Below are 23,029 nucleotides of genomic sequence, written 5' to 3' on the forward strand. Positions count from 1 at the left end.
AGATTAATATTTTTGAGAAAAGCCAAACAAATTTTATCAGAAGTGTAAATAATTTGCACAGTGGTGGCATTGCAATTAATGATGACCTCAGTAAGGTCATCATTAATGATGTGCTTAGATGATGCTGAGGTTAAAAGAAAGCATGTTGAATTCATGAGCAACAATCCAGTACCTAGACTTCTTTCCCATAAAGAGGTACCTAAAAAGAATGAATCAAACAGACACAGTGGATTTATATAATGTGAGAGAAACACTTTCAAAGGGCTCAAGGATGAAGATATAGTTAATGGGAAGTACAGGGACCCAAAGCTAATGTTGAAAATAGCACAGTTTCATCTCAGTGCCAACAATTAGTGGAAAGATAAGCATAACTGGTTTGGGACACTAGAGGAAACTTCTAAAGCTGCTATAGGGGGAATAGTGCATCCTTTGGAAAGGATGACAAAGCATTGGCTTGGTTAGTTAGTTTCTTAAACTGTGGTCAGAGTGTGTGTAGCTCTGCAGAGAACTTTCTCTTTATCGGAGCCAATTACTCTGAAGACTGTGAGCCTGTTGACAGATATGTGACACTGCTTGAAAGGCAAATGACTGAAATTGAAGGGAAAATGTTTTCAGTAGAAATTGAAGGTATGGAGAAGTTTGTGTCTTTCAATCTGAACTGCTACCAAATGACATGAAATACAAATGAAAACACAATGGAGAGAAGGGAGGCAAAGCATGTTACTCTTGCCAAATTTACTAAAGCTATAGAAGCCATAAAATAGGTTAAAGGTGGCCTGTAATGAAACAGTTTCTTAGAATTTGCAAACTACAGACAAAAATATAACTATTTTACTGTTACAATAATGTACTTAATATATGGCCATTTATGAGATATTCATTATATACCCCTACATACTGTGTTAAAAGGAAAAAAAACTATAAATGTAGATTATGAATACCTGTGCAATAATTTTTTAAATGTTTGCAAGAATAATTATTAAAATCAGAGCAAATTGTCAAGGAAAGTTGCTTTCTATCAAATACCTTAGTACCAATTATCATAGGATATGTATCACTTACTAGGCACATATGTTTGGGGTGCTGAAAGGAAAATGAATTTTGTGTCTCAATTCTCAATAATCAAAATGATTTCCTTAGTATCTGAAGAATATTAATTTTATGAGTGAATCAAATGGAAGCAAATTACCAGTAGTGCATTGAATGTCAATATAAAAAGTTTATAGTAATATACAGATATGTATATTTTAGATATATTCAGAGATTACAAAAAAAATTTACTATTTCAATTTTTCATTGATATACAAAAATTGCATGCTGAATGTGCTGCCATCAAAAAATATTATTGTCTTGAATGTTACAATTATAATAGTTGACTACAAAATTTTAAAAAGATATATGTATATCTAGCTGTCTTTGAGTTCCTTCTCAAAAGAGAACATAAATTTTGAAATATTAAAAATAATTATAGCAATGTGTATGTTATAAATGAAAAATAAAAAATATACATTGCAGATCTAAAAAAGTATATTAAATATATCAGACTAAAAGGAGTGATCGTAGTTGCCGTTCACTTTACACATGCTGCGGCCAGTCATGCTCATTCCAGTAGCCATAATGAAAATCAATGGTGATTAATTCTTTTTTGTAGGAATATTTTATTCCAAATTGTTTTTCCGAACTTATGATTGCTTCTACGCGTTTGTTACCTTTAATTTTTCTTTTCAAAAAGGTATTTTTACTCAGATTTTGATCAGTACAATCAGAAAATACCTTTCTCACTCTGTTACGAGAGGTGAAAGCAAACACACAGTTCTTTCGTGTTCGGTCAGCTATAACTTCGAAATTTTTCCGCGAAACAATAGCTTCTAAAATTTGAAAGAGCTCTCTGTGCAGTTTTTCCTTCACAACTACCTGCCAGGCGTGTTTGACGGAACATCGTGGAGACATTTGTCGCTGAAATGTCTTAAGCCAATCCATGGCTTGCCTTTGAAACATTGGGAAATAATCTCCCACGATGTGCTTAAAACCGGTTCGGTTATCGAAGTGTCGAACCGAAATTGGTGCCAACAACCCTCTTATATCATCTAGGGCTTCGCTTATGTTATTAATTTGACCATCTTTGCCCGAAATTTCAGCTTCTGCGACTACAAGCGCACCACGAACAGTATTCAGAAACACTCCACTAACATCCGTCATGTTTCTTTAGAGAGAAGCCTGGTTGAAGTCAGCCGCTGACGCATTACTTGAGCCCGCCGTATCACTTGAGCCAAACTCCAGCCAGGCCAAATTAGAGCCAAAAAATCCCCGGCGAGGTAAAGATTGACGTCTTTGTTGATAACTGATACGAGGTGTGAAACACTGCTCTTGCACGATAACGTCTGATTTTGGAGCTGAGATTGAAAAGAGTCTTGCTCTTTGAAAAATTGTACCTGAAAAAATAAAATGAACACTGTATAGTATTTCAAATGAGTCAAAGAGGAAGTGACTGGCCAGCATAACTTTGCGGTTTGTGTGCTGGATGTCGCAAAAAAAAAAAAAAACGTACAGATGACACACAAAGGTTTGATTTGAGTGTTAAACTTTTTAAATAAAAAATGAAAGGTCTTTGGAAGGAGCATAATACGGCGAGGAAACTTGAGTTTATCTACTATCAAGGAACCATTCCCTGTAATTTGCTGTTTCCTCGAAATAATATACCAGTACAGAACTCACAAGAGACACACCTGGAGAGTGGAATTTTCTATCAAGCCCTACGACCACGTGATCAACTTTTCATATCAGCCGGCATAAAGATTAACCTTGTGAAGCATATCTGATCCATACGTGTACGTTGTTTCATTCAATCTTTCGCGTTGGTAAACGTGGGTGTCATTCTTTTGAAAATCATTGGCCTTTAATACGACGAGGAAGCTTGAGTGCATTTACTTTAGTCAACAGCCATTCCTGACAATGGTTCCCGTTATTATATATTCTACAAAATATAAATGAAATACAAAGCATTTTAAAATTCTCCACTTGGGAATGGTGGCGATTGCGTTGTGGCGAAATAAAGAAGAATAAAAGCAATAAAAAAAACTGATTGAAAGTGTTGGAAATGATAAAAATCAAAATAATCATATTGAAGTCTACTTCGAAGATTGCATTGTCATGTTGTCTTGCAAATTTTCATTAATCTTATAGTTTTCATTCTCTTATTGGGCGCCGAATCTTCTTTGCTATCGTCTGATCCGCCATGACCTCAGGTCGTTACAGTTTCGCTTTTAGATACAAATTTGTCCTTATTTTCAAAGTAAAATACAATTATCCTATTTACATTTTCGAGTAGTAATAGTTGACATTGAGTGAGTGATGAGTTGATGTATTTGTCCATTTCGCCCTTTTCGGGAAGCCACTAAAAATTCTAATGAAGTGTGTACAATGGAAAACTTAAACCTTGAAATTAGGCGAGGGAAAATTGCGAGTTGCAAATGACAGTTTATTGGCGAAGTTTATAAGCGAGTTAATTTTCAACGTGTTGTTCGCTGATTTGATTTTTTTTATAGGATGTGGAAACAAACACCGAGTTTATTTGCAAAGATTTTCCCCTATTGTACAATAGAAAGGCCGAATAGAAGCGATTTTATTATGTCGTAATTTATAATGGACACCTGCCGAGGAAAGAGAAAATGCACCTGGTTTTAACGCCGCCGAGGAATCTTTTCATTGGTTTGCAATAAACTAAATTATTAGTCGCTAAAATAAAATTGACCATAGTTATCGATTGAATCTGCGGAGATAAATAATGAATTCGTTCACAGGACTGCAGTAGAGTGATTTGCAATCATCTGCCTTGGTGCCGAGGTTTGTGTTTCAGGCGAGGGAGCTGTTTTGCCGGTTTCAGATCAAAGTTCACCCGCTCTTTTGGTTTCAACCCAATACAAATTAAACTCGACGTTTCGAAGCGCCCTTGTTGTGTCTCGCAAAGAAGAATTCACCATGTCGTTCGCGGGCTTCAAGAAACAAATTAACAAGGCGAACCAGTTCGTGAGCGAGAAGATGGGTTCGGCCGAAGGAACCAAGATGGAGGATGAATTCGTCGAACTAGAGCGAAAAACAGACGTAATGACAAATTTAGTGACGCAGTTACTCGGCAAAACCAAAGAGTATCTTCAACCTAATCCTGCTGTACGCGCCAAGATCTACATGCACATGGCTGCACAAGGAGCCAAGTATCCTCAACCCGAAGGAGCTCTTGGTGACATCATGCTGAAAAGCGGCCATGACTTAGATCCTCAATTCTCTGATTACGCTTCTGCTCTACTCGACGTCGGCAGCGCTCTGATCGAAGTCGCCGACGCCCGAGATGTCATGGATGCACAAGTGCATGAGAATTTCCTCATGCCGCTGCATGAGTTAGACGAAAAACAGCTGAAAGAAATCGCACAGCATCGAAAGAAGCTTCAAGGACGCAGGCTCGATTTTGACTGCAAGAAACGAAAGGGGAATAAGATCTCTGTGGAAGAAGTGAAAATGGCACAATACAAATTTGAAGAATCTAAGACGATTTGCCAAGAGCAGATGACGGTACTTATGGGGAACGAAGTGGAACGAATACATCAACTAAGCCAACTTATCTGTGCCATGCTGGAGCACCACAAGAAATCAGCCGACACCCTCGAGCGATTGTTACTCTTACTGAATAAAAGAGTGCAAGCTTCAAGTCGAAACGGTAACGCCGCCGTGAAGCCCAATCCCGCAGAAGTCTTAGCGGACCAGGGAAAGTCGGAAGCTTCCGCCAAAGGCACGAATCCTTTGGCCGGAGAATCGGATTCCGCCGAGAAGCCGAAGGAGGAGCAAACAGCGAGTAACAAGCCAAGCTGTCGGGCAAAATGCGATTACAAGGCTGAAAAAGATGGCGAACTGTCGTTTTCAGATGGCCAAATCATCATGCTGTCCGAAAAACTCAACGAAAATTGGTATGAAGGAATTTTGGATGGAAAGCTCGGTCGTGTCCCTGTTAAACATGTCAAGATCTTGGTGGATTTACCATAAAAATATTTTCGAAGGCTGCAACCAATTGACGCCCTCGAACAGATTGAAACTAAAAGGTTTCTGAACCAGTTACCTACATTAATTAAAATTCTGTTAACGTGTGGATTTAAGATAGAGCAGGATACGAAATGAATTTTTTGTTTCATTGTACTAGTTTATTTTCAGCGTTGTTTCTTTTCTATAATTGTTTTCACAACAAAGGAGACAACGATTTACGCGAGGAATCAAAATACAGCGATGTATCTGTTTTGAGTAACATTGTAGGCATTACGAATTTTTCAAATTAGAGATAAGATTTTCTATTTAAAAAATACTGTTTAGATCTTTTTGGGTAAGAATTTCTCTGTAGGAGATTACTGAAATATTATCATAACAGAGCTGCCATCACAGTTCATTTCCGCCAATATTGAATCGCATTCAGTCAGAAAAACATTGTTTTCGATTTTACAAATTACATTGTATCTCCTTGGCCTTTGAGGAAATGTTTTGCTTTACTCTAGTAAAATTACATTGTTCGAATTTAGGGAAAATAAAATATATATTGTTTTCATTCAGAAATGTTTTAAACTTCTAATGGGAAGCTGGATGAAGCGTTTTCAGCGGCTTTTGTTGATTCAGTTTGCATACAGATGGACCTAGGAAATATGCTAACCCAGTTATGACATTGTATCTTTGATTTTATTTTTATGGCGCAACTTTCGCCAAATGTAAAGAGACATCTGCTAATGTACAGTCAAGTGCTACCTTGGCAAAGACAGCGAGAGTTTTCCATAAAGATGGGTATTTATTTCGAATACTGTCACAGGATTAAATCATATTTCACGGCCGAATTGAGCTCATTTACAGCTGCCTCTCTTCCGTCTACGATTAGCCTCATCTTAGCTATTCACAGATTACCTAAGGTGAACATGTTGTAGACAAAGGACTTCATTCACTTTTTTGTTTCTTTACAGATCGTGAAACGTTGCTCGAGGAATTATTTTTGACGAAAATTATTCATATCCGTGCCCATTTGAACATTTCAAGTAATTTCCATAAACATAAATCATCAAACTTTCCAAGGATTTCGAGTGTTTGTGATGATCAATTAGCCGCGACGGCTCGAATTAAGTGTACTGAAAATGACTGGTACCAAAGACGCCACAATCCGAGTCTGGAAATTTCAAGAGTTATAAAAAAAATCCATAACTCAGTGAATCCGTGATTTACGATGTAAACCTTGAATCATCGGGCTTTTTTAACTGGTCGTTAAATATGCTGTCTACTCTGAGATTTTTTTAGTCCTGAATATTTATTTGATAATTTATTTCCTGAGAATCAATTCTGTCTTAATCTGATAAGGTCTTGACAAGGGAAAAATTTTAGACTCGAACCAGGAAAACTGGATCGAGTACATGAAGTGGAGGAGAAGGGTAATGGGAACGAGTCTCCAAATAGGAAAAGGAGTTTGGATGAGTCAGTTGTAAAGCCTTGAGTTAACACTGACTGGAAAAAATTTTCATCACCCAATTCTTTTTGAAGAGCCTCCGTATTACGCAGGAAAAGTACTTTTTGCTGTTTCAACAGATCGACACGATCGGAGCCAGGTTGTCAACGGGCACCAAGAGAGTGTAAAACGTTCATATTCTCTCTCAGCTCAACCAGCTAATTCGTGCCCGCACTGATGGTCTTCGTCGTGCCATATTAATTCATTTTTAGGGAATATACTCGGATAGATGTAACAAAAAAAAACATACGCTTCTTGCAGTACTCATACATTACATTTATTGCATCATTGTTATGCATCAGACAGAACATATTTATCTTACATAGATATATATATATTTTTTACAAAAATTGCACTTTCCTGTATTATATGACACTTTCTGTAAGACATTAAAAGGCCCTTCTAAGTTTGGAGTTACAGGACAGCTTGTTGTCTTATTTGTTAAATAACACAGATATCCAAACCTCCGTTACAGCTTTAACCTTATGAATCCAAAAAGTTTGGCTCATCAGAGAAATTAACTAAAGCAATCTTCCTACATGATCTTATACAACCACATAAGCAAGGGTAACACAAGTGTAACTGTAGCCCTTGCCTTAGCTGTGAATTTCTCAAATTTATTTGGTGATCAAGTTATAATCCCTTACTCTGAAGAAAACGGCCGATGGTGTGGTTGTATTATTGTTTCCAATCTTATTTAAGAATATCACGCAATAATTGCCAGGAAATTTAAATGCGCGTTATGTGACCAACTTTTTTGGTAGTAGAACTAGCAGAAGGTTTGTTTTGCTTTTTTCCGGAAATTAAAGGTGAAAATCGAGGAGAGTGCGAGGAAAGAAGCATGCGCGAGGGAAAGAACTATTCCTCTTGCGCGTAAGGCCCTCACGCGTGAGGCCCCTCACGCCCACCTCGCACACACCTCGTTCTCGCCTTAACTCATTACTGGCAACTCATTCACAACGCATAAAAATGTTATGTCCTTTGTAAGACAAAAAACTTGACTAATACCGTGATAACGTGGCTGATGTCTATGATATGTACTAAGACTTAGCTGATTAAAAAAAAAAGAACTCTCTTACTTAGAGAGCAAATAGTAGTGCCTGATTTTAAAAACCGAGGGGACTTGTGAGCACTCAAGACCATTAGTATAAGGTATACTTAGCTGAAAGTATGGCCTCATTTTTTTACATTCTTGACATCTTTGGCAAAAAAATCTTCATCTGTTGAGTAGAAGAAATTCACATCAATTATTTTTCAGGGGTCCCTGGTAAGTGGGCTGATTAATTAATTAAGAGAGACACCTGAAAAAAGGAAAACTTTATATCATACTTGAATGTTGGAAGAAACAGTCTTAGAACATGGAGGAGAAGCAGGAAACAGCAAGACTAATTAATTCTTAACAAGTAAGTTTAGAAGAAAATAAAAAATCAAGAAGATCAGTTCCAGTGCATAATGTGGTGTTACAAGCATTCTAAAAAATCAGAATCACACTGAAAGAAGTGGAAAGAGTGAAGGTGACATAATTTCTTTAGGAGGTTTTAGAGGGAGGGAGAGAGAGAGAAGGAATAAAAAATTTAGACTCACAAAAATTTGATTTTTCACACAGTGGTTTAGTATGTGCTGAATGGGACAAGTAGTTATCAGTTTATATGAGATTTTACTTTTCCATCTAATGAAAAATGATTAAATTAAACATAAAGTGCAGTTTTACCAGTGCCCAGGTGAAAATGATTTGAAATTTTGTCCTACAAACCTCACTGGCCAGAAACCCAGCTAGGTAGAGGAACTGGGCAAAAGCTAAGCACGTCGTGACTGAGTTGGCTTGACCACATTCAAACCTGAGGTAATTTATATTACTTGTAAGCAACAATTTTGAATTTTACTCTCCAATAAGACATGCAAACTTTGGGAAATCAGTCAAGAAATGAAGTAACGGATAGTTGACAAGAATCAATGCTATGTAGCAGGGGATCACTCACTCAACGGTTCAGTTCTTGGTTCTCTGAGATAAGGCATATACATTGTAATTTTTTCAGTCTCTTCTCTAAAGAAGTATACTGGTAACCATATGGCGACATCCTGTACAAAAGGATGGCCAGTGATGGACAAGCATTTTGATCAAAGGAATATTTCAACAGTCCAGGTTATTTCTTCAACATTTTTTGTGGTAAAACTCACAGTTATTTCTATTCATAACCATGCACATACACCAGTTGTATGGCTGCATTAATTTAACCCCCCCTTTCTTCAGTATTTCCATTATAATTACTCTGTGGTTTATTTTTCTCTCCTTTGCAGACACCAAAACCTTTACTGTCAAATCAAGATGAAAGTAGGAATGATGAAAGCATCCTTTTAATACCAACTAGTCATTTACCTGTTTCTTCCAGTTTGCTTAACATGGGTTTTAAAAGCTCCTCTAATTCTTGTTTCTGTTTGTAGATCTCTTCAACTGTTGCATGTTCTTTGTGGGATTCTAACCAGTCATTCTTCTCATCACAGAAACGGTTACCACTCAGCTACATGTGTTCAAGCACAAGTTGAGAAATAAGAACTAGGTCACCAGTGGCTTCTGTAACTTTTTTCATAAGGGGTCTGTCAGTGAGGGTAGAACAGAGTGCTATGGCCAGGAAATTGGCCATAATTTGAAGTGTAAAAAATAAAATCTTTTTCAAATGGAAGTAAAGAGCCTTGTTAGATCATATGAGTGGTGATAAACCCCTAATAATCAAATCAATCCTGACTAGCTGCCCAGCTGTGACTACCATCATAATGATTTGATTCACTTCCACGAATGCTTATTTACTTCTGTTACCTCAATGGAGGGCACTTATTCGAAACAGGGTGCTTAGTTCTTTTTTGAGAAACAGCAGAATGTGAAACAAAGCTTTGATGTTCATTTGACTGAGGATCAAAAACAGAAGAAAACAGACTTGATGTCCCTGGATCCTTCCTTGCTAGAATGACCAGCCAAGCCATCATCACAACATAATAGTTGAGAGATTGAGTAATTAAAGGAAGATGGACCACAGTTGATTTCCATGTACATTATACTGACTAACAGTGCTATTACTGAAACAGAATAGGGGCACGTATTGGTATAGTAGTGCTTATTGGAATGTCAAGGTGCTTATGCAATAGGCTGCAGTGCTTACTAGAATAGGGCGCTGATTAAAACAAAAGACAAATTCAAGGGGGGCACTTATTAGAGAGGGAGCACTTATTGGAGGGAGGGCACTAAATCAAATCATTACTGTAATGGTGAGTCCTAATTACTGTCTTGTAAACCTACCATTTTTTTACCCTCCATATGTTGATATCTCATTTAGGTGAGTTCTCTTTATTCTCCAAAGTGTTTCTATACTTTTGGCTTTGTCCTCAGTATAATTCAATAGAGATGAACAGTATGTGTAAAATTGATGATAGACAAACCTTGTCCTCACGGGTGAATCGACCCATGTGCTTCTCTGGATCAGATATTGTATCCTTGGTTGCAGTTATAACAGATAAGAGGGCTTTTTGAGCTTCTGTAGAACAGATAAAACACACTCATTTTGAAATCTCCTACATGTAGTTGGAGAAGTAGTATGTTCAAAAAATTCTTCATCTTTTTTTCTTTTAGAGGGAAGTCTAGTAAGAACTCAATATCAAACTTGTACCATCAGTTACCAATATCTGTAACAGATATAAGACAGAAAATAAGCCAAAAAAAACTAGAAGTGGTGTTCATTACAAACAGTTAGGATAAAAAGTCAGGTTATAACCTTTTCAACTATTGGACAAAATAGGAACCACTTAGCAGAACCCTTTTCAATTGAGTGTCACAAAACCACAGCTAAAGAAAAGGTCAACAGCCAACCAGAAAAAAGTTGAACATGGCAGGCAGGTAATGAGAAATTGTAGTAAATCACACTGTAAGTGAAACTTGGCTGAGGTACAAAAAAATAAATGCAACCAAGTGAAGAAATTTTTCCTGACCAATTACTAAGAGTAATATTGAGCAAAACCAATGCATTTCAGCTTTACTTCCAACACTCAATTGTAAATTACACAATCATTGTGTGTCAATACCTGCTCTATCTAGATAGTCTACGCAAGAGTCTTTCTGATAACGGGCAGCAGCTTCTCTGGCCCTTTCACCATGAGCATTTCGTAACTGTAGATCAGCTCCATTTGCAACCAGAACTCTCAGACACTCAGGGTGTCCCCAAGATGCTGCTCTGTGCAAGGCTGTATAACCTAAAACATTAACCTCATTAGTGAGAGGTTTCCTTTGAGAAATGACAGTTAGGCCTATGGTGGAAAGTACAAGAGAAAGTTCTCTTTGTTGGAAAGTTGTGCTGTTTAATCCTTCCAGTTTCACTCAAAACAAATCTATATATTCTAAAAAAGATGTTGACCTCCTCTTTCCCCAGCCTCTTGTCAGGTTCTGACAATTTAATAGCAGCCTGATAGACTTTGTTAATTGTTCAGTTGTAACCCATTAATAACACTTTTTTGTGATCTCGAGTTCACCAGACACAACTAGTCTAGGAATGTGTTTCATCCGTGCTGCCTTGTAATTCCTCAGCGATACTTTACATTGGATGATTAAGACTAACGCGAAGACCGCATATTAATTTTTCTGTTACAACACCATCATTGGACAAATATAGGTTCTTCAATATTGTGTAGTAAACGATAAACTTAACCATCAATTCTCACATCACTTTTTCAATAAACTGAATAAGAACTCTCTAACAAGCTTTCGTGCTTCACCTTTCTTGGTCTGACTATTGATTTCTGCTCCGCGTTCCACAAGTTCTCGAACGAGTTCTTTGCGTCCTAACATAGCTGCAATGTCCAATGCTGATTTGCCATCTTTATCTCTTTTATTTAAAGCCTGCGCCGGATCTGTAGCGTATACACTCTCCGGGTCATCAAAAAGCTCCCGAAGTCTGTCAACATCTCCCTTAGCCGCGATTTCAAACAATTCCTTGCCCATTCTTACGCTTAGCTCTTACTACTAACAATTTTTGTTTACTGATCAACAGTCTCAGAAACATACCGCTGACCACCAACAACTGTGTTCAGTTTCAAGGAGGAGCATAACTGATCATTGTTTCAGGAATAAGTCAACGTTTGCAATGTTATCTCGCCAGTTTTTTTGGTATTGCAGCAAGAACGACGCCCCTATCAAAGTCCCTCGTTTAAACATAATTTCTGACTCCTAATCGTTTAAAAACGCACAGTCTGGTAATTTGCATTGCGAGTGATCAAGCGTTCCCTTTGATATTGCAGTGATGTGGATATCTAATTTTGCGAAATCCAGTTTACTTCAAAGCGACCTTCCTCCCAAATCGAAAAATGTCTTCTGAAACATTTTTTCCAAAATTTTTCGCGATACGGTAAGGAAACGGTAACTAAAATTAAAAAATAAAAATAAAAAAACAAACGAACAAACAAAAATACTATCAGCGTCCATCCTCAACGGTCGTTTAACGGCCAATGTAAGTCACCTTTATTTACAAAATCAGAAAAGTTCACATTTCAAATATATTGATCTAGAAGGTTAAACAGTTCTTTTCTTCTCTTACTTAAAACAATTCGGTTCCATTTTTCCGTTTGCCTATTCAGAAATAAATCACAGAATACGTCCATGTTTGTTAACATCAGTGACAGAAAATCTATTGGTAACCTTGTTCTCAGGGTCCTTTATGTTCCAGGGAACGAAGTCGGCTCACGAGCTACTTTTGACACTATCTGTTATCCATGACGTACGCTCCTTACAAAAGTAACATGGCGAAACACATTGTTCTATTTTCCCTCACCATCACCTCATGCGCAAAAATTGCAAATCTTCTCACTTTTCAAATATCTTCACATCATCGTCGCACTTTCGTCGCCTTATTTTCCCGCAGCCAAGCCTCAGCAGAAAAAAAGTTAACAAATAACGAAAAACATGCTAAGTCCTCGGATGAAATGGCTAAAACTGTGAAGATAGAAAAACCGGCTGACATTCGCGAAGAAATCAACCAGCAAACAACAACTTCTAAATCATAAACACTTTGGTGCGATTTTCAATAGAGGTTTCACCAGTAACAAAAACTTGTGGGTTGAATAGCCCAATTTGTCTCAATTAGACGATGCTAATTTTTTCAAGTTGTCTAAAGTCTCGCGATTTCTGTGTTGTTCATGAGTCTTTCGATGTCTTCAATCTCCTTTGGGCATTCCGCCGTAAGAACTTCAGGTCCTTTCTCAGTGATCAATACATCGTCCTCGATTCTTATTCCTATCCCTCGGTACCTGAGAATAAAAGAAATCAAAGCATCAGACATGGCCCGTTCAACAAGGGTTAGCTGAGAGAAAATAAACCACGACTCCTTTTGTGTTCGACCTCTACCAATCAAAGTCATTCATAAGAATAAGAACATTTCAAACCTTTCTGGTACGTTAGTGTTATCCGCAGAGATGTAAATCCCAGGCTCAATTGTTATCACCATACCCGGATGTAGTCCCAAGCCTCTGCTCACCATGTGCGTGTCGTGGGTGTCCATACCTAGATAGTGGCCTACGTGATGAGGGCAGAATTCAGCGGTAACCTAGAACCAATGGAAGACACAATTAAAATAATTGGTGATGTTAACTCTACTGATACAAATAGACAGAGTTGTAATCTCCTTGGCGGTCATCTCTTAGTATGTCACGTAAAATGAAATCCCAAAGACATCTCTAGCTCTATGACAAGTTATCTGTAACTCAGTGGAAGAGCAACACACTGCGAAATCGGAAGATCAATGATTGAATCCTCACGGGGTACTCGGTCATTTTCTCAGACTAACACTGATGTGTCATACATCTTACACAAGTGACGAATTGTATTCGTTTTGTTGCGAACGGAGAAATGGAATTTTGCAGTCTGATACTCTACCACCGAACCGCACAGAACTCGTTGACAAACTACGCCTTACACCTAACTCTTGTCACCCCAATATTAGTATACATCTTCTTTATACTGATTTGAATTTGTTTAACAATCGAGAGCTTCTTTAGTTGGTGATAATTTCCTTTATTCTCGTAACCTTAATGCGTGATTCAGGGGTCTTTTTGTAAGGAGAACTTAGATGCTGGTCACTCTTAGTGATCAGAGGGCTAATAGACTGGCAGTAACCAAAATTAAAGTTCTTCTTGTAACTGTTTGTTGGCATTAAGAGGGGTTCATAACGAACTGTTAGTTTGCGTTAATACCTTTTTGAGTTGACTTTCGGTCAAGTTCTTCGGAATCATATTGAGACCTGACGATAAAAGGAACGTAATTCAACACCAGGTAAATTGGCTTACCAGCGTGTAAGTATTTAATATAATTTGGTTTTATCAACAGAGTTGATAACGTAAATTGGCCACTGTAAAGAGTTTCAAAGCTGACGTTTCGAGCGTTAGCCCTTCGTCAGAGTGAATGACGTAGAGCTAACGCTCGAAACGTCTGCTTTGAAACTCTTTACAGTGGCCAATTTACATTATCAACTCTGTTGATAAAAACAAATTGTCTTGTTATACTTCTCCACCGACGCAGTACCACAGTTTCTTTAAAAACCTTAGCCCCCTTATTCTTTTGTGAGTATAAAAGTTTGCTGAGTTCAAAACAAGTCTGGGATAGAGAGTTTGCCTCTCCACACGAGTTAAACGAAAATTAAATTAGTTTGCAACTCTCAGATTTTCTTGCTCAAGGAACCGGTTACAACTTTACCTACCCAGTTAGTAAAAGTTTTCGGTTACAGTTTGGAAACATTGCATGTACAAGTTTCTTACGAACATGTCTTTTGACGGCATGAAAGCTGTAAATACTATCATCGGTCGAGTAAGTGGCCCCAACATAGACAATTACTTGAAGCAGTTTTAAATCGCTTGTTACCGTAAGTCTTAAACAAAATACCGAACTGGCCACTCTCTATGGTCGCTACTTGGTCACGCATACATTCCCCAGCACTTTTGAAACCGGTTGTTTTCCTTTCCGTTTTTGTTTCTAAATTGCTGTTGGCATCTGCAATTGTTTCCATTGCATTCACTTTGGAAACTTAAAAGTACACATAAAAATTTCGCTTACCTATGAGTTCCTCTCCAAGCAGTAGCAACATGGCATGATGAAGATAGTCAAGAGAAACCGTCTTTTGACAAAGCTAAGAATAAGAATGTCAAAACAAGTACCTTAATTTGACAAAGTTACTCACGTCAAGTTTTTAGTATATCAGTAGTATCAGGTCAGGAAAGGCCTCCACTCACTTGTAAGCATTTCTTGTGCACTCTAAGTACCACTTCATAGAGTTCCCTCTGTGGCTCACTAAAATTACCGCTGACTGGCCAAGTCCTGGTGATATCGCTGGCGTAACCATGGTACTCGCTTCCCGCGTCCATAAGGACCAGCTCTCCGTTTCTGCGGTAAAATCAAAGGTACATCTGTTATGATTACACGCGCCTTAACACGACTGGCTGTAACCACTTTTGACCTTGGCTAAATATTATCCCACCTTGGCCATGTTTTTCCTGCCCTTGGTGATGATTGCATATGTTTCCAGTCATGCATTGTTTGCATAATTCTTTGCTATTTAAGTTCGGCAGATATTTTTTTTAACGCCCTTGATGCCGGTTGCAGTATTCCCAAGTCAACCCCTAGTAGTATTACTCGCATCTGTGTAGATTCATATAGACTTTTCCTGGGCTTAGAACTTGTAGACTTACTTGCCGCATGTTACATCATATCTCACCTTAGAACTTGTGTGTTGTTAATGTAGTGAAGGGTGTTGGCCATTGGACCACTGGCCACTACAGGGGGGTATGCCAGCCGCTCAGCCCCTCCCATACGACACTCATACTCAAGGATGGTATGTAGATGAGATTCCTCCAGCCCTGGACGGGTGCTTTTCATCACCTTAAAAAATAGATCAATGGAAACCACAGCAGTGAAAAGAATTGATGCACCATATTAACAACCTAACTTTCTGGGAATTATGACATGGAGGTATTTATATCAATTGAAATGAAATATATCAAAATGAAACTAGAGGAGGAATTCTAGCAGAAATATTTGATCTGCAATGTTTCTCCTAATTCATGGTGTGACATGATATTTTCCATTATAATTTTTAAACTGCTTGCTTACTGGTCAATTGATCTCAATACTTTCGTTACATTTAAGCAAAACTCTTGAGCTGACAGATGGTAATTATCTTACCTTTGTAATGGCTTGAGCTGTTAGTGAGGCTGATTGTCTTAGAAGTTTAATTTCTGCTTCAGATTTTATCAGTCTCAGCATATGAACATTGTGACCCAGAGTTAACAAGTCTAGAAAAAGAAATACATTTTTGGGAGTTAGTTTCTCTGATTTCAATGCCTGAGGTTAAAAGTAATAACAAAATAAATACAAAGACAGATAAACATATCAATCAATTGATGAATAAATGAAAAAATATTTTAAAATAAAAAAAAATTTGCTCTCTTTTAGGGCTGTTTCAAATAAACAACACAAATATGGAAGTAGCATGCGACAATGTCTTAACATTAAAATTGCCTGTGGCTTCTACTGCATGTGATATGCATTCTGTATGTCCTCATGTTTTCATTTGTATCATGCTCCTATGTCTTCATGTACTAACTTTTTTTAAGGACAAGTGTGATTGAGAGGTATTGGAAGGAATGAAAATGAAGCAGGAAAAATTAACAATTTCTTTCATGAATTTTAAGTTATTTTTGTCATACCATCTTGACTAAAGCTGCAGTTAGTGCCAAACAAGAAAAATCAGGATGTTTTTAAATTGCATTGCATGCATAATTACTTGCAATGAAATCAAATGCAATACTCATGTGCAGGGTTACCAAAGAATGCTTCACTTCCAGACAGGTGCTAAAACATGAGGTATATAAGAAATAGTATACCCTTCTGAGTATAGTTGTTGATAGTTTAAAGGGGAAAAGGGGCAGCAGAGGAACTCATAGGGGACTAATAGTAATGGTTGTGCTTACTTTTATAACTGAACTTCTCTGAGCGGAACAGAACCTTGGAAATTTCTTCATGGATCATGGGGTGAGTAGGGTGTAAGGAATCATACCACACACTGAAGTCCTTTCCAGCATACCTGGTATGAATTTTTAAAGTCTTGATTAAATGGGATGTAATGTACCAGGCCAAATTCTTGTGGACTATCTCCCAATGACATATATGTGGATGTCACCTACATGTATGTGGATATGACACTGAACATGGGTTTCAATAACTTTATCCATAAGCACCTGCTGATGGTGTACTGGGTAGCTGTGGCCAGAAAGGGGTGTGAAAGGTGAAACACACGAGCTTGTTAACATGCTAAACAAACGATGGCAATAAGAGGTCTTGCAGGTGGCAGCAGATGGCCAGTAACTGGCTTTTATTGAAACCCTGACATTACAACAAATTATCATTACTTCGTGTTGGCAGGCTTCCAATAAAAATGTATGGCTTGCACTACTTCTTTTTTAACACTAGGTATGGACACTATAAACCAGTTTTTAACACCTACCTGTCAATAAGAACAGGAGCTAGATTTTTGATAGAGTATGACTGGAAAATAGAGGAAAAATTGACAATAAGAATTTTAGAACAGCAAGACACTATCACAAGAGTCACAATTCCTGTAAAATCAACTGAATGTAACAAGCTTTCAAACTTGCCTCATCAAATCCGAAAAACAGAATAGCATCCTTTGTTCCAGGCCTCTTACCTTCCCACAACTCCCTAACAAGAAAACAAACAGCCTCAACAGAGGTGTAATACCATAGCAAGAGACGAGTAAGCAATGCATAGCCCAACCCCTTCCTGCACTTATTATTACACCATAACTGAGGCCTACAGAGCTGAGATGCAAAGATACTTTTTCATCAAAATAACCGTGACTTGTGGAAACACATAATTGGGATTTTGGGAGAATGCTTGAAAAGTTTGTAAACCACTCACCCCAAGCTTGTGATTTACAAACTTTTTTCATGTTCTCCTGACATCCAGTGTGGATTATCACAATGGTAAACTGATGGAAAGTGTGGTCTATTGCTTAAATTTGCAACTTAATTGTTGTTGGTAAGCCAAACTACTAAGTGACATGTATAAATCAATATTCCAAATAACTTTTTTTAAGACCTTTATTTCAACTTTCTTAGCAGGAGTATGCCCTCTGACCCCCTAGGATTGTCCACCATTTGGTAGACATTTATCCAAACTCCCCTTCACCAAATTCTGGATCCACCCTGGGGCCTGTTGAATCCAAAAAGTATTGTAATGAGTAATTACCTTTTGGGGTCTGGAGGTTGAATGAACAAGGTACTCTTATGTGCAGGCAGTGACTGACCCTCCAAGGTTTCTGTACAATGAAAAACTGTTTAATCTTCATCAAACTTTGATCAAAGATGGCATAATCCTTGGAAGTATCTTCCTTCCACTCAAAGTTTGGGCAACAACTTACGTAATACTAAAACAGCATCAGGTTCTTGAAAACCAGTTAAGTAAAGAAAGTCTGTGTTCTGTCTAAATGGATATCTAAAAAAAAGCATAACAATAATATAAGCAGGTAAAATTTTCAGATCAGAGCACTTTTTAAATCAGGGTGACATCGTCCACAAGCTATTGATTAAAACAATACACATGACTGTATAGTATAGCATACACTTATTTCCCTTTCCATAGTTTCAGGTTTTGTTTACAAGATTTACGTTTGTATTGTGTTTTAACATAAAATTCTTTGTCAACAAAGGTCAACACAGGCTGAAATAAACTAGATAGGACTCATCATAATCATTTTGAGCTTAAATTTATTCCATACTACAATTAAACTTCCTTAACACATTTCAAATGTTTTAAATATACAAACTAACTCTCACAACTTGATATAAACTTGGAAGGTAAACTTACGGTACATCTATGGTCATGTGTTTCATTGGGTTGCTTGGAATAACCACCAAATGCTTATCGTGAGTTTCACCAAAATGTGTCTTGGAGAGTACACTTTAGATTGAAAGATGACGCACAAAATTAAATAATTTTTGCAAATACATTATACCTTAGGATCAAGTCTACCCATGCCTCTGACAAATTATGAAACAGATCAGTTGTAGTTCATCAAGAAGTAGTAGTTGAATTCCATTTAATCACATAATCATACAAATACTTCAGCTTAATTAACACCATGATTCAACACACATAATATGTGACTCAAACAGTCCATTTCATCTACATTGTAGAGAAGTAGAAAGGAAAAATCCTTTTCTTCCAGACAAATGATATCAGCAACAAAATGAAACAACCACCACTGTTTGAAGAGTATATCTCAAATCAAGTGAGCCTTTTGTTTCACTTGGGATGTTAAAAAATGGGGTTTAGCTGTTTGAAAATTTTTAAAGTGAGAGACACCTGTTTGGTTACAACCAAAGAAAACCTTTATTTTAGCCTGCAAATGTGCCACAATGATTGACAAAGTGATTTTAATAAAAGAATTGACAGACAATAAATGAATAACAAGAACCTTAGAAGATTGTGTCTTCTGTCTCTGTATTCCTTCTTAGTAATTCCAGGGGTGACTAAAAATAAACATATGCACACTTACTATCAAACTAGGAAAATCATGAACATAATTATGCAATATCTTTGGGTTACTTACTGTGTCATGACCAATCATACTACAGATCATGGCACACAAAAAAACTTAAAGAAAAACATAAACTCATCAATTAATATCATGGTAGATTGATTGGTTGGTTTTTCACCAACACCATGAGAGGCCAGAAACACATCTGTCCAGTGTTCAAGGTTTTCTGAGTTTCATGTTTCACATTCTGTAAAGTTCAGATTATTCTTTGCATGAGTGATTCAAAAAAATTATTCACGGTCTTTTCTTAAATCCTTAATTATAATGAATTGGTATTTTACCATCAGCCATAGTTAATTCTTAAATAAAACGCACAATTGAGGCTGTAGATTAAGCTTTTGCATTCAAAAACCATTAATATTGGTTTAAAATTTAATTTTTGAGGCTTCTCAAAACTGGATTGGAAAAAAAGAGGAAATTTTATAAAGTTGAAATATGACAAAATAGATATAATGCAAGAAAATAAAAATACTTGAGAGATTAATTGCAAGCAGCAGTAGATTGACAGAAAATCATTTTCTCCCTTTACCCTCTTAAATTGCATGTTGCAAATCACAAGCACATAGAGATTTACATAGGCCTAGATTTTCAATTCACATCACATTTTGGTTTACTGGCTCACTGAAAAATAACATTAAATTGATAGGTTTTCAAACAAGTACCAAAAGTGTCATCGGCCACTCCTCTTCTTGGTCGTCTTGGAGTTGGATATAATTCAGGAGCTGATGGACTTGACAATTTCATCATCAAATTTTCCTCATTCTCTGTTGCATAACCAGCATATGCTAAAATGACTGGCTCTTCTAAATCAAGAGTTTCACTGACAATTGAGCTTCTCTTTGACCCTATAATCTCATCGAGCACAGGGAAGTGTGACATGGCCAAAAAAATAGCAAATAAAGTGCAGAAAAAAATTGCCAAAGATATGATCCGTCGGAGAGTAAAATTCCACATGGTGACAGAAGTATATGGCTAGCAAAGTAGTAATGACCAAGTGTCTTTTAAGTCACATCTAAAATAAAAAATCTGAAACAATAATCCACTATCCAAATAAGCATAAATGCAGCTCCTTTCCATTTCAGATGCTAGTCCAAAAAGACCCAAAAATTTGGAGTTCACTTTACATTTTTAGAGTAGTTCTTCAATCCATGTGCTTTGTGAGAAAGATAAAAATAACCATTCCCACAATCCCTTGCTCTATTGTTTCTTCAATTTTGTAATAATATGTTGGCAGGTATTACCTGCAACAGTGACAAACAACAAGTTTGGAAAATCTCTTAATCTGCTATCCCTCTCATAAATATTAAAAAACCTGCTAACAAACACCAGTTACTTCAAAAAGGTTCATATTCTTAGAAAAAAAGTCTTGTTATCACTATTACTAATTTTGGTTAAAAGCATCCTTTTCCCTCTCAATCAGTGATTGAAAAGAAGAATCCAGTAGAACAATGGATAAGATTAAAAAAATTAATATTTGTAAATAACATTCTGTGATAAATATAAAGGTGCAACTTTTACAGCTGGTATTGATAAAGCAAGATTTTAAGGTATGATTTCAAATTAGTATAATTTGTGACAAAAATTTACTTTAAATGCAAGAAGAGTCATTAAAATTGTAAACTGTGACAAGATCACTCCAAATTGGGTCAATCTACAGTTACTGTGCTTGCTATCTAATTCTGCTCTTTTCATATTTTCTTACATTGGCCACAAATTTCAAATTACCAGAAAATCAGCTTTTTTCTTTAGAAATCATTACCACATGTGAAAGCATAATTTCACTCTCAACAATACAGAGTACCTGTGCCCTTTGAGTTATACTGCATTTTTGAACTTTTACAAGGATATAATTTGTAATTTAATTTAGTTGTGGTATAAAAATTTTCTAGGGGTTTAAATTTTTTTTCTGACCCCTGTATTCTACACTCATTATCATCATCTGATAAATGTAATAACCAAATCAACTAATGAATGTAATAACCAATAAACTAATGAATGTAATAACCAGATTGGTTTCAAATAATGAAATAACATGAACAATTTGAACCAAAACTTACTAAGGTGAAAGAAATTGAGAGACTGACAGTCTTTCAAATAGAATTGTACCTTTTTTCACAAAAAAACTACCCAGCCGAAATAAAGGACAAAACTTTAAGTCAGCTACCATTGTCTAATGTTCCTTTATTTTTACTTTTTGTGCATTGGGAGACACAATCGCTCAACTGTGAGTGTGCTGGACTCTAAGTCAAGAGGTCCATGTTTGAGACCTGTGCAGGACATTTATTTATAGTGTTCACCAGCCAGGCACTACAATGTCACAGTATCCTTTCCACATGTATGCTTAAATTAATATACAGCTGTAGGTGAACTGTCAGAGGAACCTAACTGAATGTGGAGAAAGGAAGGTATCTGACTCACATTCCATCCAGGGAGGGATAATATTAATTCTAGTGGATTCAAGCAATAGAGATCGGAATAAGATGCAGCTGGATGGTCCCTCTTTGCTAGGGTGGTGACGGAGAAAAGCACCTTTACAGAGAAGAGAGCTCACCGATAACTTTAAGTTCTGAATAAAAGTTAATTAAAAGAAGGGACTTATTCTAATAGACACAGGTCTCTGTGTCTAATAGCTAAGCCCTGGATGCTTATGTTGATTCACAGTTGAAGTAAAAATTGACTTGATTGACATCCTTGTCACTCACTTTCACTTTCCTCCATCAGGTGAGGGTGCGATTCTGGTGTTGGTTGTCCAATTGTTTTTGCCTTGTCACCAACAAATCTTAGTCCTTTTTCACTGAGGGACTTCAGTTTTTCTGAGAAATAAAGCAACAGGACATATTTGAGTGTTTGTAAACACTTTATGGAATGAAATTGATTTAAAACATTAAAAACATCCCCTTAATTAATAAGAGTGGAAACTAACAGCAAAGAAGAATTCCTTTAAAAATTTAAATGTCTACTTCATTCTAAGGCTTTGAAATCTCAGCTTAATTGAATCACTCACAAACATATACTTGCTGATTTTTGTTTTGTTTTGTTTTTTTTGGACCCTCTCCATACCCCCTTCCCCCAACCCTAATAAAGAAGATTATAGGGAAAACGTTCATAATCAAAACCCAAACTTCCTGATTCATAAAATCATAAAGGGAAGTCCTTCCGGCCTTCCCAAGGAAAGCGACTTTATAGAGCAAATAATTATGAAAGTGAGATATGCAGGATCACTATCCCTGAGATACCACGTCACAGAAAGACAGAAAACAGTTGACACCAGTTCTAAACAATTTGCACCAACAAAACTGCAGATACCAAGATACCAAGAAAAATGGAAAGTAGTGTTTCGACATGAGTCTTTCAAATACTGAGTATGACCCAAATTTGTCTTTTGTCAGCCCGCAACGGGCATCCGCATAAATCGCATGGGGGACCGGCTACCGGGGTATAACTACGGGTTTCCCTTAATTAAGGATCACTCAAAGCCCAGACGAAACAGCCATAGTAGAGCAACTTGTAAAAGTGAAAAAAGGGGGAATGTTTTACCTTCCTTGGCAAAAGTCTCTGGTCCAGCGATACCGCTCCAGGTGCTTTCCTCGCAAGCCTGAGGGGCAGACATTGTGGCGTTACGATGCCGACATTTCCACCTCGTAAACTTTGCTCCATGGAGAAATCTACCAACTATTATAATATTAGAGCGAATCCAGAACAAGTCTCTAAGGTATCTCTCTTTCAAACTTACCAAATAAGCGTCGATTTGTTTTCGAAAAAAGAGTTAATTTGGGTATTTGCGCTGCAATGTGTTTCACATTGGCCGCCATTTTGATTATCTCCCGGGGACCTTTTTCTTTGCCTCGTCAATACTCGGCAATAT

At 37.0% G+C, this 23,029-nt stretch overlaps 3 protein-coding genes and 1 pseudogene across 5 annotated transcripts; 1 reads left to right on the forward strand and 3 right to left on the reverse strand.

Annotated features, from left to right (window-relative positions):
* Positions 1-725: 725 nt before the first annotated feature.
* Positions 726-3,549, reverse strand: LOC131772632 (uncharacterized). Its single transcript, XM_059088586.2, has 2 exons — positions 2,727-3,549; positions 726-2,432 (listed from the first exon to the last, which is right to left on the reverse strand). Exon 2 carries the CDS (start codon positions 2,197-2,199, stop codon positions 1,576-1,578), a length of 624 nt encoding a protein of 207 aa, XP_058944569.2. The 5' UTR covers positions 2,200-2,432; positions 2,727-3,549; the 3' UTR covers positions 726-1,575.
* A 260-nt stretch (positions 3,550-3,809) lies between these two features.
* On the forward strand, positions 3,810-5,559 carry LOC131772629 (endophilin-A2 pseudogene; annotated as a pseudogene).
* A 1,222-nt stretch (positions 5,560-6,781) lies between these two features.
* Positions 6,782-11,538, reverse strand: LOC131772631 (ankyrin repeat domain-containing protein 45-like). Of its 2 annotated transcripts, XM_059088585.2 has the most exons (6): positions 11,279-11,538; positions 10,592-10,759; positions 9,953-10,047; positions 8,898-9,039; positions 8,274-8,358; positions 6,782-7,740 (listed from the first exon to the last, which is right to left on the reverse strand). In XM_059088585.2, the coding sequence occupies exons 1-5, from the start codon at positions 11,502-11,504 to the stop codon at positions 8,318-8,320; spliced, it is 672 nt and encodes a 223-aa protein (XP_058944568.1). In that variant the 5' UTR covers positions 11,505-11,538; the 3' UTR covers positions 6,782-7,740; positions 8,274-8,317. The 2 variants fall into 2 exon arrangements, with proteins under 2 accessions (XP_058944568.1, XP_058944567.1); XM_059088584.2 differs by lacking the exon at positions 8,274-8,358.
* A 448-nt stretch (positions 11,539-11,986) lies between these two features.
* Positions 11,987-22,994, reverse strand: LOC131772628 (xaa-Pro aminopeptidase 3-like). 2 transcript variants are annotated; one of them, XM_059088579.2, is made up of 17 exons: positions 22,898-22,994; positions 22,702-22,836; positions 21,867-21,977; positions 19,042-19,096; positions 18,432-18,524; positions 17,986-18,059; positions 17,814-17,883; positions 17,201-17,264; positions 17,050-17,090; positions 16,517-16,629; positions 15,729-15,838; positions 15,262-15,425; positions 14,780-14,930; positions 14,604-14,676; positions 13,748-13,794; positions 12,941-13,101; positions 11,987-12,805 (listed from the first exon to the last, which is right to left on the reverse strand). In XM_059088579.2, the coding sequence occupies exons 1-17, from the start codon at positions 22,974-22,976 to the stop codon at positions 12,667-12,669; spliced, it is 1,680 nt and encodes a 559-aa protein (XP_058944562.2). In that variant the 5' UTR covers positions 22,977-22,994; the 3' UTR covers positions 11,987-12,666. The 2 variants fall into 2 exon arrangements, with proteins under 2 accessions (XP_058944562.2, XP_058944563.2); XM_059088580.2 differs by lacking the exons at positions 21,867-21,977; positions 22,702-22,836; positions 22,898-22,994 and adding an exon at positions 19,827-20,318.
* Positions 22,995-23,029: the final 35 nt, after the last annotated feature.

The sequence above is a fragment of the Pocillopora verrucosa genome, chromosome 4 (assembly GCF_036669915.1).
Source record: "Pocillopora verrucosa isolate sample1 chromosome 4, ASM3666991v2, whole genome shotgun sequence".
Classification (NCBI taxonomy): Eukaryota; Metazoa; Cnidaria; class Anthozoa; order Scleractinia; family Pocilloporidae; genus Pocillopora; species Pocillopora verrucosa.

Coding starts and splice junctions, on each gene's coding strand:
- LOC131772628 (XM_059088579.2), bottom strand. CDS start 22,976: ATGGCGGCCAATGTGAAACACATTGCAGCGCAAATACCCAAATTAACT. Junction 15,426..15,728: donor CAGCTCAAGCCATTACAAAG/GTAAGATAATTA, acceptor CTATTTTTTAAG/GTGATGAAAAGCACCCGTCC. Junction 14,677..14,779: donor TGCACAAGAAATGCTTACAA/GTGAGTGGAGGC, acceptor TCTTATTCTTAG/CTTTGTCAAAAGACGGTTTC.
- LOC131772631 (XM_059088584.2), bottom strand. CDS start 11,504: ATGGGCAAGGAATTGTTTGAAATCGCGGCTAAGGGAGATGTTGACAGA. Junction 10,760..11,278: donor CAATAGTCAGACCAAGAAAG/GTGAAGCACGAA, acceptor TTAATGTTTTAG/GTTATACAGCCTTGCACAGA. Junction 9,040..9,952: donor GATTCACCCGTGAGGACAAG/GTTTGTCTATCA, acceptor GAACACATGTAG/CTGAGTGGTAACCGTTTCTG.
- LOC131772632 (XM_059088586.2), bottom strand. CDS start 2,199: ATGACGGATGTTAGTGGAGTGTTTCTGAATACTGTTCGTGGTGCGCTT.